Genomic DNA, 14,186 nt, shown 5'->3' with positions numbered 1-14,186 from the left:
ATTCCTTCATATTGGTATTTGTATTCTTCTTATTTTTCTGCACGCGCCACATCCAAATTGCCCTGTTAGATGTGTCAAACAGAATTTCTCGCATACGCTGACGTGTTGATGCACTCTGACTGGCTTGTGCGATGTGGCCAGGGATAGTGGAGAGGAACGTAGCAGAGCGCAGCGGAGAGGAGAGGAGAGTGTGTTTGCATAAGTCTTGGTGCCATCGATCTGCGAGCCATTAGTGTGCGTGTGGCGCAGAATGCGTCGGCCCTGTCCACATCATGTGTGCACAGAAACCGAGGACACACACATAGAACACACACACATAGAACACACACACACACACACACACACACACACACACACACACACACACACACACACACACACACACACACACACACACACACGCACACTGACTCACACAGGCACCAAACTCTTCCGTGCGCGCACACACCCACACCCACACACACACACACACACACACACACACACACACACACACACACACACACACACACACACACACACGGCCATGCGGACACGCATATACGAATTGGGCCCTGGTGAAAGGAGCTACGTGCAGTACTCACTGTCCCACGTGGCACCAGCCAGCTCTGATCCCTGTTGATTGTTCTCTGCTGGAAAAAGAGGACCACCACCAGGCAGGCCAGCGGTCTGGCACCAGGGCCGTCCAAGCCCCCGTTTTTGGCTGGTGACCCCACGATGATGTATAACCAAACTCAGTTGACCTTCATCATTCACACTGGGATGAGCAGACTGGCTTCAGAAGCTATGATTCACACTACCGCAATACCACATATTTCATTCCAGTTATTCACCACATCTTTTTAGGCTATGCAGAATGGCTAACGCGTTGAATCACCTGCTTTATCTACATGGTAAATTATATTTACGTAGATGTGTTATATAACACCCTGGTTCTATCATTGTACGTATTACGTAAAGAATTTTGTATGGGGCTTAACTAACCTTACATCATTTGCCTCAATTTGATGGTAATGAATAAGGATGAGATTCATTACAGTAGTTAATTGCTTTCTTGTATGAGGGTGATAACACCGAAACCACAATGGGTTTTCAGGCAAAGCCACAAATTCAGAAGGTTGTTTTTACATCCAATTAGATTTAGTTACTTAAGATTAGAGTAAATTAGATTAGATTTTGTTCAACTTTATTTTAAATATAGGCTGTGTAAATGTAGATGTGTAAATTCAGGGTTAGATGTTTTAGTGTCTGTCTAATAACAAGTGCAGGGAGCCGCAAGTGTGATATCTTTAATGGTTCAGTCAGTGGCTCTTGGGGATTCACAGGAAAAGTCTATGGACCATTCTTGTCGACACTGGTAGGAGCCTACTTACCAATTCACGGAATGGTTATGTCATGAAAGAACATACCTGTATTCAAGGTTTTATGCAAACAATCGCTTCTCTCTGCTACCCCACTGCAGTACCCTGCCTCTGGCTGCGACCCCCCCCCTTTCTGAATCAGTGTATCCTGAATCCTAGAGAGTGGTGGTGTCCCAAGAGTGTTATTCACCCAGCGCAGCTGTGGCAGTTAGATTGCGCCCCGCCGTTCGGCTAAGCAGCACAGATGATAAGCGCTCTCTCTGGTCTGGCCCTGTCTCTGGGCTGCGGCTGTGGCGTGGCAATGGCCCACCAGACAACCGTCTGGACACTTGTGTGTCTGACCATAACCGCTTGGTCGTCTGTTGGGAGCTTCTGGCACGCCAAGCAAATAAAAATATGAAGAGACGGGGAAGAAAAAAAGACAGATTATAGCCTCCCCAAATCTTTCCATTTCTCTTTTTCTTGTTTTTCCCTCCGCTCCCCTTCTCTCCTCTTCCCCCTCTCTTCTCTTCTCTTCTCTTCCCCCTCTCTTCTCTTCTCTCCTCTTCCCCCTCTCTTCTCTTCTCTTCTCTTCTCTTCTCTTCTCTTCTCTTCTCTTCTCTCCTGTATTCTCCTCTCCCCTCCCCCTCTCCTCTTCTCTCCTCTTCTCTCCTCTCCTCCCCTCATCTCCCCTTCTCTCCTCTCCTCTCCCATCCCCTTCTCTCCTTTTCCTCCTCTTCTCTTCTCTTCTCTCATCCTCTTCTCCTCTCTCATCTCCTCTCCTCTCCTCTTCCCCCTCTTCTCTTCTCTCCTTTTCTTTTCTTTTCTCTTCTCTTCTCTTCTCTTCTCTTCTCTTCTCTTCTCTTCTCTTCTCTTCTCTTCTCTTCTCTTCTCTTCTCTCATCCTCTTCTCCTCTCATCTCCTCTCCTCTTTCCCCCTTTTCTGCACCCCTCAAGGTGCACGTGCATAGATCCTTTGGAGCACGTCTGACCCCCAAAAACCAGGAAGTCAAAACAGTTTAAAAACGTAATTAGATTAGACATGCAGATTTGCATGGAGTCGTTGGGCAACAGCGATCACAAAAGTGATTGAAGGAGACGGACTCTTGTAATTTTCAAAGTCATTTTGAAGGAATCCTCCACATTGCATAACAACATCTGCACTACGTTATTTTAATGTTCACTGGTCTTGTCTTGCCTCTATCAGATTTGGTGGATTGGAGATGTCAAAATCTTGCATAAGCACCCCATTGTAACGGCAGCAGCAACAACAAAAAATTCGAGTTCAGAGAAGGCATAATGCGCACCGCACAGTATACGGAAACTTGCTTTTGCCTCCTTGCTAAATTGAATTTACGAGTCCGTGGTGGTCTGCTTCTCCTTCTTCCCTCCACCATGAAATGTCCATCCACATTCCTATAAGCGCATCGTGAACTTGAGGCACGGACTGGTCATCAGGCATACAGGGCATCTTCCCGGTGGGCCGACAGTTCCAATAGAGTCTTCCTTATAGAGTAGACAGTGGAGTGAGCCAATCAGAAATACAAGAGCAGCCCTACCCCCTCCAGGACTGGGGAAGCGGTTTGTGTGCGGGCCTGGTATACTCCATAAATGGCCGACCCCTTTTGTTGGCCCGGTCCAGACCAGGTGTAATCTCAGTTCTGAGGATGTCCAGGCAGAGTTTCTATACTCAACCAAACAGGCAATCGGGGGTCGGGGCCCAAGGTCTCGGCACAAACACAGAGCTGTGTTATGTATCATCCTGTCAGATTTGGGTGACCCCCCCTGTCCGTGTGTGTGTTTCGTGTGTGTGCGTTTGCGCGCGAGTGTGTATGTGGTCGAGGTTACGTGTGTCGACACTTAAACTTAAGTCGTTCTCGGGGCTCGTGGGGCCGAGGGCCCCTGCTGATCGTCTGTCTGAGAGAGTGAACTGGAGGTCGACTGCAAAACGTCTGGCCCGTCACTCTGATGTGCACATGGCTGCATCCACACGCATACACACACAGGCATGCACACACGTACACAGCGCACAGACACGCATGCGCGCACACACACACAGACACACACACATGCACACACAACACAGACAGACAGACAGACAGACAGACAGACAGACACACACACACACACACACACACACACACACACACACACACACACACACACACACACACACACACACACACACAGACATAGAGGCATATACACACACATTTTTGCATGGCCAACGGCAATGGTCAAAACACACTTTGAAGAGGGAAAAAAACAAATCTGCTGGAATGCTTAGCCTGACCTCTCTGTTCACTGTCAGACAGAGTGAAGTGTGAAGTTAAAGGGGAATCACCAGTTAATGAACAGCAAGTGGTGTGTTTTGACCTCTGTGTTCCTGTTTGACCTCCTACGCAGGAGGCTGTATGTAGGCAATACAGTGGTGGAGTCAATAGACCTGCACTTGACTCTGACTCTGATTGCCTTAGATTGTATATAGGAATTGGGGAAAATTCACTGTGTAGGGTTTGAGGAAGTCATTGCAACACATACACCCACAATAATGAAGTCATTTTAAGATTAACATCCAGTAGGCCTTATGTAAAACATGGTCTAACCAAACCTCTAAAGGGAATTTACCAAATATTTTAACAGCTAGTACTTTGTACGTTTTTGACCCCTGTGTTACCATTTCCCCTCCCCGTGCAGTTAGTTGGATGTGAGTGAGCATTACACACCTGCAGCAGCCAGCAGCCACATTGGAATATTTTGCTGATTTGATCATTCTTGTAGAGATTGGCCAATCCTTACAAAATTCACACCAGGTTGACAAATTCATATCAGGATTTTCTTTTTTAAATAAAGGGGGAAAAGGCTCAACAATATATGCCTGGGGTCACACGAGGACTAATTAGTAACAGCAAGTGTGTGTTTTCGGCCCCTTGTGTCTTCCCTCTTCTCCTCCCCGTGTAGCTGGCTGGACGTGGGCATCAGGCACCTGACGAGCGGCCCGTGCTGGGTGATCTACCTGCGGGTGCTGCAGGAGGCGGTGTGGCCCGGGGGGGAGCTGCCGGCGGAGCAGCAGCCCGAGAGGAGCCCCGAGCAGCGGGAGGAGACGCGGCAGCACTGCCTGGACTGCCTCTCACACACGCTGCCAGGTCAGACACAGACACATGCGCTGTACACATGCAGACATGTACACACACACACATGTGCTGTGTTTACATACCCACATGTTGCTTGTACACATAGTACACACACACACACACACTGTACACACACACATACACTGTACACACGTACACACACACACACACACACACACACACACACACACACACACACACGCACACACACACACACACACACACACACACACACAGTGGTACTTCACTACACACACACACACACACACACACACACACACACACACACACACACACACACACAGAACACATACACTACTACACTACACTACACACAGACATATATCCCCCCACCCAAATAAACACGTGAGGTCTTAGACACACAAATCACAAGTGTACAAAGTGGGGTGACCTTCCCTCCCACTGTCCGCACCTTCACCCTCCAATTTAGTCTTCAAAAGGCTGCAGAACATTTACTCCCCTCCAGCCTACGGTACCTTGTTTCCTACAAGCCCCATCCTCACCTCCATCACCCTGTGACGCCCATCAGCCTGCAGACTACCTCCCACCCTAACATCTGCCCCATCCCCACCTCCATAATGCACACTATACCCTCCGGTCCAGACCAAAACATACAGTGCATCCCTTCCCCATCCCAACCACCCATTATCCCCACCTCAAATCCTTTCCTCCAACCTCCTATATTAACCCACACCATCCTCATTTCCAACAGTCCACCCATCAACCTCACCCTCAACCCTTCAGACCACAACGTCCCTTTCTTGCTAACCTAAACCACACATCCTCTCCATCTCCAACCCTCAGCCCAGCCCACACTGTCCTCCTCAGCCCACCCTGCACCCTCCATCCCCATCCCTCCACCCGCCCTCCAGCCCTGTCTCCTCGCCTCCAGACTACAGCGTGTCTCTCTTACCCACCCAAACCACCCATCATCCCCAACTCCTATCCCTGTGACCCTACCCCACTCCCTCCAGCCTCCAGCTAATTCGCCACATCCCCCAGCCTCCAGCTAATTCGCCACATCCCCCAGCCTCCAGACCACAACATGCCTCCCTTCCCCACCTCAACCATCCATCCCCCCATCTCCAACCCACTGGCCCTACCCCACACCATCTTCATCTCTATGGATGAATGAATGAATGAATGAATGAATGAATGAATGAATGAATGAATGAATGAATGAAACTTTATTGTCATTGTACAGGTATAACGAAATTGGTAAAGTGCAGATGCTCACGGTGCTTAAAAATCAACAAAGAACCTATATATATATACTGTATAAAAAATAAATAAGATTTTAAAAAGTCAGCTGTGCAAAATTGAGTGTGTAGATTGCTTTTGGATAAAAACTGTCTTTTAGCCTGTTTGTTTTTGTACCCAGAGCCCTGTAACGCCTGCCTGATGGCAGCAGCTCAAACAGTTTATGTCCAGTATGGTAGCAGTCCTCCAGCCCTACCGCCCCAGCCTCCAGCCTCCCTTCAGCCCAAAGCTCCCTTCATCCAGTGGTGCAGTCTACTTTTTTGAAGTGGGTATACTGTATATTTGAGCATTTTTTGAAGTGGGTATACTGTATATATTTGCCCTATTCTAAATAATGGATCAATCAATTTTAAGTGGGTATACTGAAATCCCAGAAATTTAGAAGTGGGTATACTCTGTATACCTGCGTTCTACGTAGACTACACCACTGCCTTCATCCCCATCTCCGACCTTCTCTTCCAACCGTCCACACTCTCTTCATCCCGGCGTCCAGCCCTGCCTCCCTCCAGAGGCTTCCAGACCACAGCATGCCTCCTTTACCCACCCAAACCACCCATCATCCTCATCCCCAACCCACTGGCCCTACCCCACACCCTCCAGCCTCAGCACCCCTCCAGCCTCCAGACCACAACATGCCGAGCTGTGTCTGGAGGATTTACAGTTGTGATTTCACATCATTTTGCCTCCGTTCCCTCCAAAAAAGCGCCAGCCTGCACAGAGACAGTTTAATAACTTTTGGGGCGCGCACCAAAATATGCACATGCCTTCATGCAGGCGCTTGTAAAACAGTATCTCTTTAATGACTCGAAGCCCTACTAGCCAGATGTTGTCTGAATGCCTTTTGTCAGATCTCAACATTTGTGTGTCTGTGTGTGTGTGAGTGCGTGCTTGTGTTGTACAATGGTGTCAATCAAAACAACAACGTGTCATTCAGGTAGCAGAGACGTACTAAGCAAGACATGTGTGCCAATAACTTTTAACAATTGATTTGTGCTGCTAAGACTTTGTTTATAGTTCAGGGAAGAGTCACTCCCTAATTGGTGACAGTGAGTGAAGGCTTAAAGATGCTGCCTCGCTGCGGCTGTCTGTGCTTATGTTGCTTTCCTTGAAAAAAACAAAACGCTTGCATATTTAACCGCCAACTAATTGCAGTGAATCCCCCCCAAAAGCATGTCAGTTTTCTTTTCTTTAAACAAAGACTCTGGAATGAGGATGTGGGGACTACAGTGCAGTGTGCGGAGGAGAGGGGGATTGTTTTTTAGATGAAGCTATTTCTCAGTCTTGACTTAGTGCAAAAACAGTTGTCATTGCCAAGTGTATTTATTAAGCGTCGTGGAATATATGGGTGTTCCTATATTATGCAATTTCCTTATTAAAACCACAAGAGCAGAGACATCCCATATGAGATATAAATGTGATGCATCGTTATAAATATGTAAGTGATAAACAATAGTTACGTAAATGTGTGTAGATTTAATTTATTGCATTACCTTACTGAATCGCCTCATTGTATACGTGTAGGTGTGTGCATGTGTGTGTGCGTCTGTCTGTCTGCAGTGCATGTCTCTATGATACATAATAGTTACATAAATGGATATATATTTTATTTATTGCATTACCTATTGTATCACCTCATTGTGTGTGTGTCTGTGTTTGTGTGTGTGAGTGCGTGTGTGCGTTTGTGTGTATAGCTGTGTCTATCTAAAGTGCATGTGTGTAAGATAGATAACAGTATAATATTTAGATAAAGGCATGTATATTTTTATTTTTCATATTACCTTGTATCACCTCCTTTTGTATGTCTGTGTGTGTGTGCGTGTGCGTGTGCGTGTGCGTGTGCGTGTGCGTGTGTCTGTGTGTACACTGTAAAACCTTATAAGTTGAGTTTACTTACAAAAACCCAGAAAAGTGGTTGCCCTAGAAAAACTAAGTAATTATGAATGATTAAACTTACAATCTTTTGTGACCTCAACTGTTGTATATACTCATTATATGTAAAAGTTTAAGTTAAATGTACTTAAGTCCAAATTGATTAAACCTACCATCTTCCACAGTAGTAACTGTTATCTATAGTTATTGTATGCAAAATTCCCAGTTTAATGTACTAAATTCCCAGTCGATTAAACTTACCATCATTCGCCCCTCCATTCATCACCACAAAAGAGGTAGCTACCATGTTATTGTGGCACCTCCCATTCCTCACCATGACTGAGACAACTGTGGCATGGAACCAGTCCATCACACTGCTCTCTTGTATTAATAGACCAAACTATCCATAACCACTGAGAAATTCAAGTTTCTGCAGTATGTGCAATATTATTACCATTTAATTATTGTAATCTCCTGGATGATAGTACATTAACCAGTGTGCATAGAATACTCTAGTTGAGCATAATTAGACAATCCTGAAATGTCAAGTAAGCAACACACCAAAAAGGATACCTGCTACCACAATACTCACTACCAACTAAATACCTAGCCAGCCAACAAACCAGTCCACCAGCCAACCAAAAGAGTCAGTTGTCAGCTAGCCAGCCAAAGAGCCGGCTAACCAACTAACACTCAGTTAGTCAGCCAACTAACCAACAAACAAGTCAGTTGTATGGCTAGCCAGCTAACAAACCAGCCATACAGTCAACCAAAAGAGTCAGTTAGCCAGCCAACCAGCTGGCCAACAAACAGTCAGTTGGTCGGTCAGTTAGCTCACTAACCAACAAGCCGGACAGAGAGCCAGCGAACCAGTCATTTAGGCAAGCAACTCAAGCATTGTGACAGTCTGAGTTTTTATAGAGGTGAAAGTTAACCATGTGACCAGAGTAATCAGGCATGTGGCAGCTGCAGGTAGTAATTCAATGAACTTGTAACAGTCCTATGTACTCAAGTGAGGGCAGGTACTAATTGACAGGTTGATTGGGCACTACCATTGTTCCTGGTTGATGGTAGGCAATGTCAATTATGTCATGCAGCATTTGATTTTCAATTGTGCAATGGCACTTCACAAGATAGCATAATTTTACTAGGTGGCAATATTCTGATTTAAAATTGGATGCTGCAGCGTGGCCATATTGTCAGTTGAAATTTGAAACGATCTGTTAACATGAAACACACTGCAGGAATACATTCAACTGCCCACATCTGGGTAGAGGCCAGTTGGTGCAGCCTGAAGAAAAAGAGGCGGGGTCATAACCAAAACTTATGAATTTAATCCATTCAACTAAAACATATTCATCTGAACAACTATTTCCTCAAATAAGTTGTCAATACTCAGTATTCTTCAGAAATGCCATCAAACTTCTATTTTTTAGTGCATTTTAATTAGTCTTGGTAAGTACATTTGATGTCTGGGTTTACAGTGTATGTGTGTGTCTGAGTGTTTGTCTCTGTGTGTGTCCGTGTGTGTGTGTCTGTGTCTGTGTGTGTCTGTGTGTGTCCGTGTGTCTGCATGCTTGTGTCTGCTGTGCATGTCTGCTGTGCATGCTGTGCTGTGCACGTTTGCCTGTGTCTGCATGCATGTGTCTCTGCAGACTTCATCTCTGAGATGCTGGGCTCAGACAAGTTCAGGTTGAGCTTGGAGCATGTGCTGGGATCCCTACAGGACCCCACCATCAACAGGTAATCCCCTCTTACAGTCATTCCACACAGGTGCACAGTAGGGGTGGGTATTGGCAAGGGGTTCACGATTCGATTCGCATCACGATACTCATGCCACGATGCGTTACTATCACGATGCATTGCAATACATGTATTATTGTGATGCTTTGCGATATGTACTTCATTCATTTTCTTTTTTCAACTTTGCTAACATTGTACAATAAAAATATAAATAAAAACTATGATAGTTTATACGTAGAATAGATTGCAAAAGGCTAATCATTTAGTTTCCAAATAATAACAATGATGATTATTTGATGCTTGGAAGCACTATCACATCATATCATGTGGTTGTTTTTTGGACTGAAGGGTAACAGAACTTTGAAAGGACACATCATGATACTGCGCCCTTGCATTGCGATACAGTGTCACGATTAATCATGATTCCATTCAGTATCGTCACAGTCCTAGTGCACAGACTGTGCAGCACACTCAGTGTCCAGTGTTGAAGACCACTCATTCACACCCCAGACCATTACATAACAGGGACCACACTCCGGGTCTTGAAAACCAACCCACATTTTGTCTTAAAAACTATTACATAAAGACGGCAAGATGAATGTGCGTCGCTCACGTCAGCGCGGTATGTAGGATGTCTGGTATGGAGGAAAAGTACAGCCACCGCTTAGGCCTCGCTGGAGTTGCAGTATGCACTCTCTCGCTCTTTCCCTTTCTCTCTCTCGCTCTCTCCATCTGTCTGTCTGTGGGTATACTCAGCTCGCCGTGTACTGTTCTGTAAGCTCTAATGTACTGTAAGTCCTAATGTCTGCATGCCTCTGTGTGTGTGTATTTGCATGTCTGAATGCCTGTGTGTGCATTTGTTCAGTGTGTGTGTGTGTGTGTGTGTGTGTGTGGCCACAGCTACAGATACGTGTGTGTGTGTGTGTGTGTGTGTGTGTGTGTGTGTGTGTGTGTGTGTGTGTGTGTGTGTGTGTGTGTGTGTGTGTGTGTGTGTGTGTGTGTGTGTGTGTGTGTGTGTGCGCGTGCGCGTGAGTGCATGCGTGTGTGTGTGTGTGTGTCTGTGTTTGCATACGTGTGTCTCTGTCTGTATGTTTGCGTGCCAGTGTTTCTTTGACTCTCAAAGTGTGTGCGCGTGTGTGACTGTATGTGTGTGCGTGCGTGCGTGGATGCATGCGTGTGTGCGTGCACATGCATGTGTGTTTGTGTATGTATGAATGAGTGAGTACGTACAGTACATGTGTGTGAGAGTGTGAGTGAGTTAACCTTTTGACATCTCATCATATGTTGTTCAGGCACCTGGTCTACTGCATCTTTGATCTGGTGCTGGAGTTCCTGATCCCTGAGTCGTCTGACGAGGCCTTCCAGAAATCCCTCCTACACAGCCTGTCTAGAGACGGGGAGAAGACAGCAACATCCCCATGAACTCTTCCCTCCCCTAACAGACACACACAAAGTTGTGAGCACCAAGTCACCCATTTCGGCACAACAGTCTGTGCAGTCAAAGGCGATTCTAGACTCCATGTGATCCTGGAGTAAGAACCACTCTTCGGTGGTGTTGAAAACGCTATGGCCACTGTTGCAGTCTGGAGGTGAGCTGTCTGACGAGAAGTCGCTGTTGTATAGCCTGTGGAGAGCCGCAGTCAGAGCCGCAACATCTCCATGAACTCCTTCAGCCCACAGACACCTTGTGTGGAGACCCACATACTGTACCCGTTTTGTCACACCGCTCTGGGCAGTTTGATGTGATTAACCTTTTTCGCAGTGACATCGACCAAGTTCCATTTTGAAGCAAAACAAGTACACGTACTGTATACATACGTACGACTACCGATTTCAGAGAGGAAACAATGGCTTGTATGCGTATATCTACGCCACCGAATGCTACTTGTCCTGCTTCAAATGCATTGAGGGTGTCTGACGTTACATGAAAAAGGCTCGTTCCAGACTCCATGAAGTTCCCAAGTAATAACCAGCAACCTCAGGTGGTGAATATAGAGCATTGCCACTGTTGGAGAGTAAAGGTAAATCCCTGAGTTGCCTAATGTGAAATCCCTCCTGCACAACCTGTCCAGGAATGCGGAGAGAACCGCAACATCTCCATAAACCCTTTGCTCATGTACTCTCACACTGTGTGGACAGTACACCAACCACTTAGCGGGTCTGCTACTTGTCAGGCAACTGGAGGCGATTAAAGATTCCACTGGTTTCTCAAGTAAGAAAAAAACACTCACCACTGTTGCGAAGAACTATCCTGTCCTTGCCACGCATAAATGGCAGTCCATGAAATGAAATGAAGGAATGAAATTAGTATGGATAGACCAGGTCAGCTAAGAACTGCACTGCACCCTTTTGCATAGTCCTGCGTTATGGTCTGTGAAGAATGTACTTCTGTGTCGGCAACACATGCTTATTTCAGTTGGGGTGATGCTTGCAAGAGGATGTGAGAACTTGCATAGGTTAATTATTACACAGGTGCGTCAAACCAGGTGGGAATGCTTTCAGCCAAATTTTGTTGCGTTATCCCAGAATCACTGCTATTTGGAGTTTATGAGAGTTCAGCTTGGCACATGCACTGTCTACAGTATGTGTGTGTGTGGCTAGACACAGAGTTTGGTCAACAAAACGCACTCCAAGGATGATGAAATTCATGTTGTTGTTTTTTCGTCATGTGCAGATGGCACGTGCAGGGGTACTGTTTGTAAGCAAGGCAGTGTAGCTCTCTGAGGTCCTTGTGAAATCTGGGGATGGTTGGGGGCAATCACGTGTTTGTGTTGCTATTAAGTTGTTGCCACAAAAAGCACATTTTGTCAAATTCAAGTTTAGACTGAAAATGGTCTTCAAAAGATCTCCTTTATCTTGTGATAAAGACTTATGGTCCAAATGTGTCCCGTTTTAGAGATATTCTCAAATTTTCAGCAACTACAATATCCAACCTAATTCCAAAACTTTGAACGCCTTTTTCTCAGTTTCAATGTTAGTTACTGCACTGTGCATTTGTAGAGCAGTATGTATCTACACACCATTATTTCTGTACAGTGTAACTTCAATGTTTCAAGAAGGAGGCCGCACCTTGCATAGTAGTGTTTTTATTGCACAGACGCGTTTCGGCGTGTGCCTTCTTCAGTGTGCAAAGAACACACTGCACACTGAAGAAGGCACACGCCGAAACGCGTCTGTGCAATAAAAACACTACTATGCAAGGTGCGGCCTCCTTCTTGAAACATTGAATTTGAAATTTGGGCCAGCACCCTCAGAGATTTAATAATTAAGAGTGACGCCTGCTCCAAGAAGAAAATTGACATTGTACAGTGTAACGTGCCATATCTTGCACAATAGGTCAATATCAGTTTTTTGTACTCATGAATGTAGAGTATTTTAATTAAATCAATATCTGAACATTCTCACAGACTTGGATATCTCATTATTGCTATGAACATAATGACAACAATGAAAACAGAATTTCACGATGATTGTGATGCCTAAGTGGCCATGGTGAAAGCTGACCACTTTGAAAGCGTTGGCCTCCATAATTTAACCATATTATTTGCATATTAGAGAGTATTAGAGGAATATTTGTTGAAAATCAGTCCACCCATTCAAAAAAGTCATCACGAAAAAAAAAAACTGATGAGCATTATGTCCTCTCAGGAAGAGTCATAATACTGTAACAACAGCCATAATCATAGTATGAACAACCATTGGCCTATTTGCCATCATCAAATGCATCAAATAATTTTACATGCAACCCAATATATACCATACACTTGAAATTTGATGTCCATCTGTTGTGGAAGTTGTGGAAATATTTGTTTGACAGCAGCATGGTTTCTTCATTAGCTTCATGGACATTACAGTATCAACTGGGTAGTCGGGCGTCCTACATAAATCTTCTCTGCAGAGCTAATGTCCTAGTGTTCTTCTGGCCCACAGAGCATCAACTCTTTTCTAGGTCACTATGTCCCTTCCACACTATAGATAATAATAATAATAATGCATCATTTTTTATAGCGCTTTTCTAAATACCCAAAGACGCTTTACAGAACATGTAACATAAAACAAAAACATGAACAGACATTCAAAGACATACAGAGACTAAAACACAACACAACGGCAATGGAAAGTTCTTTTTTGTCCATCATGACGGTATGGAGCGTTCACATTAGTGGAGAAATATGGAAGCCCACGGCGGGGGCGGCGATGAAAAGGCCATGGTGAAATACGAAGATCCACAAGGACGCCGAGGATGGACGAAGAAGGCAGTGCAGGTTGTGGTAGTTGGAGAAGTCTGCAGGGTGTGATACCCTACATGGAGCCTTTACTTCATCATCATCATCATCATCATCATCATCATCATCATCATCGTTGTCGTCATCAAAGGCTACATTTCTTACATTCCTCAGTTTTAATACATGCTCTGCTCTTTAGATCTACTTAGTAGATGTACTTTCGATGTGCATTAGTTTGGTATAGCCACACTCTCTTCATCACTTTGAACAAGTGACAAACAATATCTTACTTTGCTTGGTAACTGATCCCATACAATAATTCATTAGGTAGAGACAGGTGGCATAGTCAGCCTTTCCGCAGTGGTCATGTCTGGCGTGATTGAGGAGGCCCACTCAGATATCTAGGTCACTAGATGTCCCCCATCTGCATCAGACACCTGAAGACTTAGACCCTTTACATGGAGCCTTTCAGCTTACATTGCCATCATCATGATCAGCAAATGTCATTTCTCACATCAAGATTATCTTAGTGGGATAAACACTCTTTGTCACCTGGAACTGATAACATACTACTGTATCTTCATCAGCTACACT

The 14,186-nt window shown here is 45.1% G+C and overlaps 1 protein-coding gene across 1 annotated transcript in view; it reads left to right on the top strand.

Annotated features, from left to right (window-relative positions):
• The window catches only part of snx19a (sorting nexin 19a), a 37,494-nt gene extending 25,093 nt beyond the window's left edge, over window positions 1-12,401 (top strand). Inside the window, exons 11-13 of the mRNA XM_063203501.1 lie at window positions 4,301-4,485; window positions 9,279-9,366; window positions 10,659-12,401. Coding sequence (XP_063059571.1) covers window positions 4,301-4,485; window positions 9,279-9,366; window positions 10,659-10,788 — 403 coding nt within the window. The 3' untranslated portion in view covers window positions 10,789-12,401. The remainder of the gene's footprint in view (window positions 1-4,300; window positions 4,486-9,278; window positions 9,367-10,658) is intronic.
• The last annotated feature ends 1,785 nt before the right edge of the window (window positions 12,402-14,186 follow it).

The sequence above is a fragment of the Engraulis encrasicolus genome, chromosome 7 (genome assembly GCF_034702125.1).
Source record: "Engraulis encrasicolus isolate BLACKSEA-1 chromosome 7, IST_EnEncr_1.0, whole genome shotgun sequence".
Classification (NCBI taxonomy): domain Eukaryota; kingdom Metazoa; phylum Chordata; class Actinopteri; order Clupeiformes; family Engraulidae; genus Engraulis; species Engraulis encrasicolus.
This window is presented reverse-complemented; position numbering and strand designations above follow the sequence as displayed.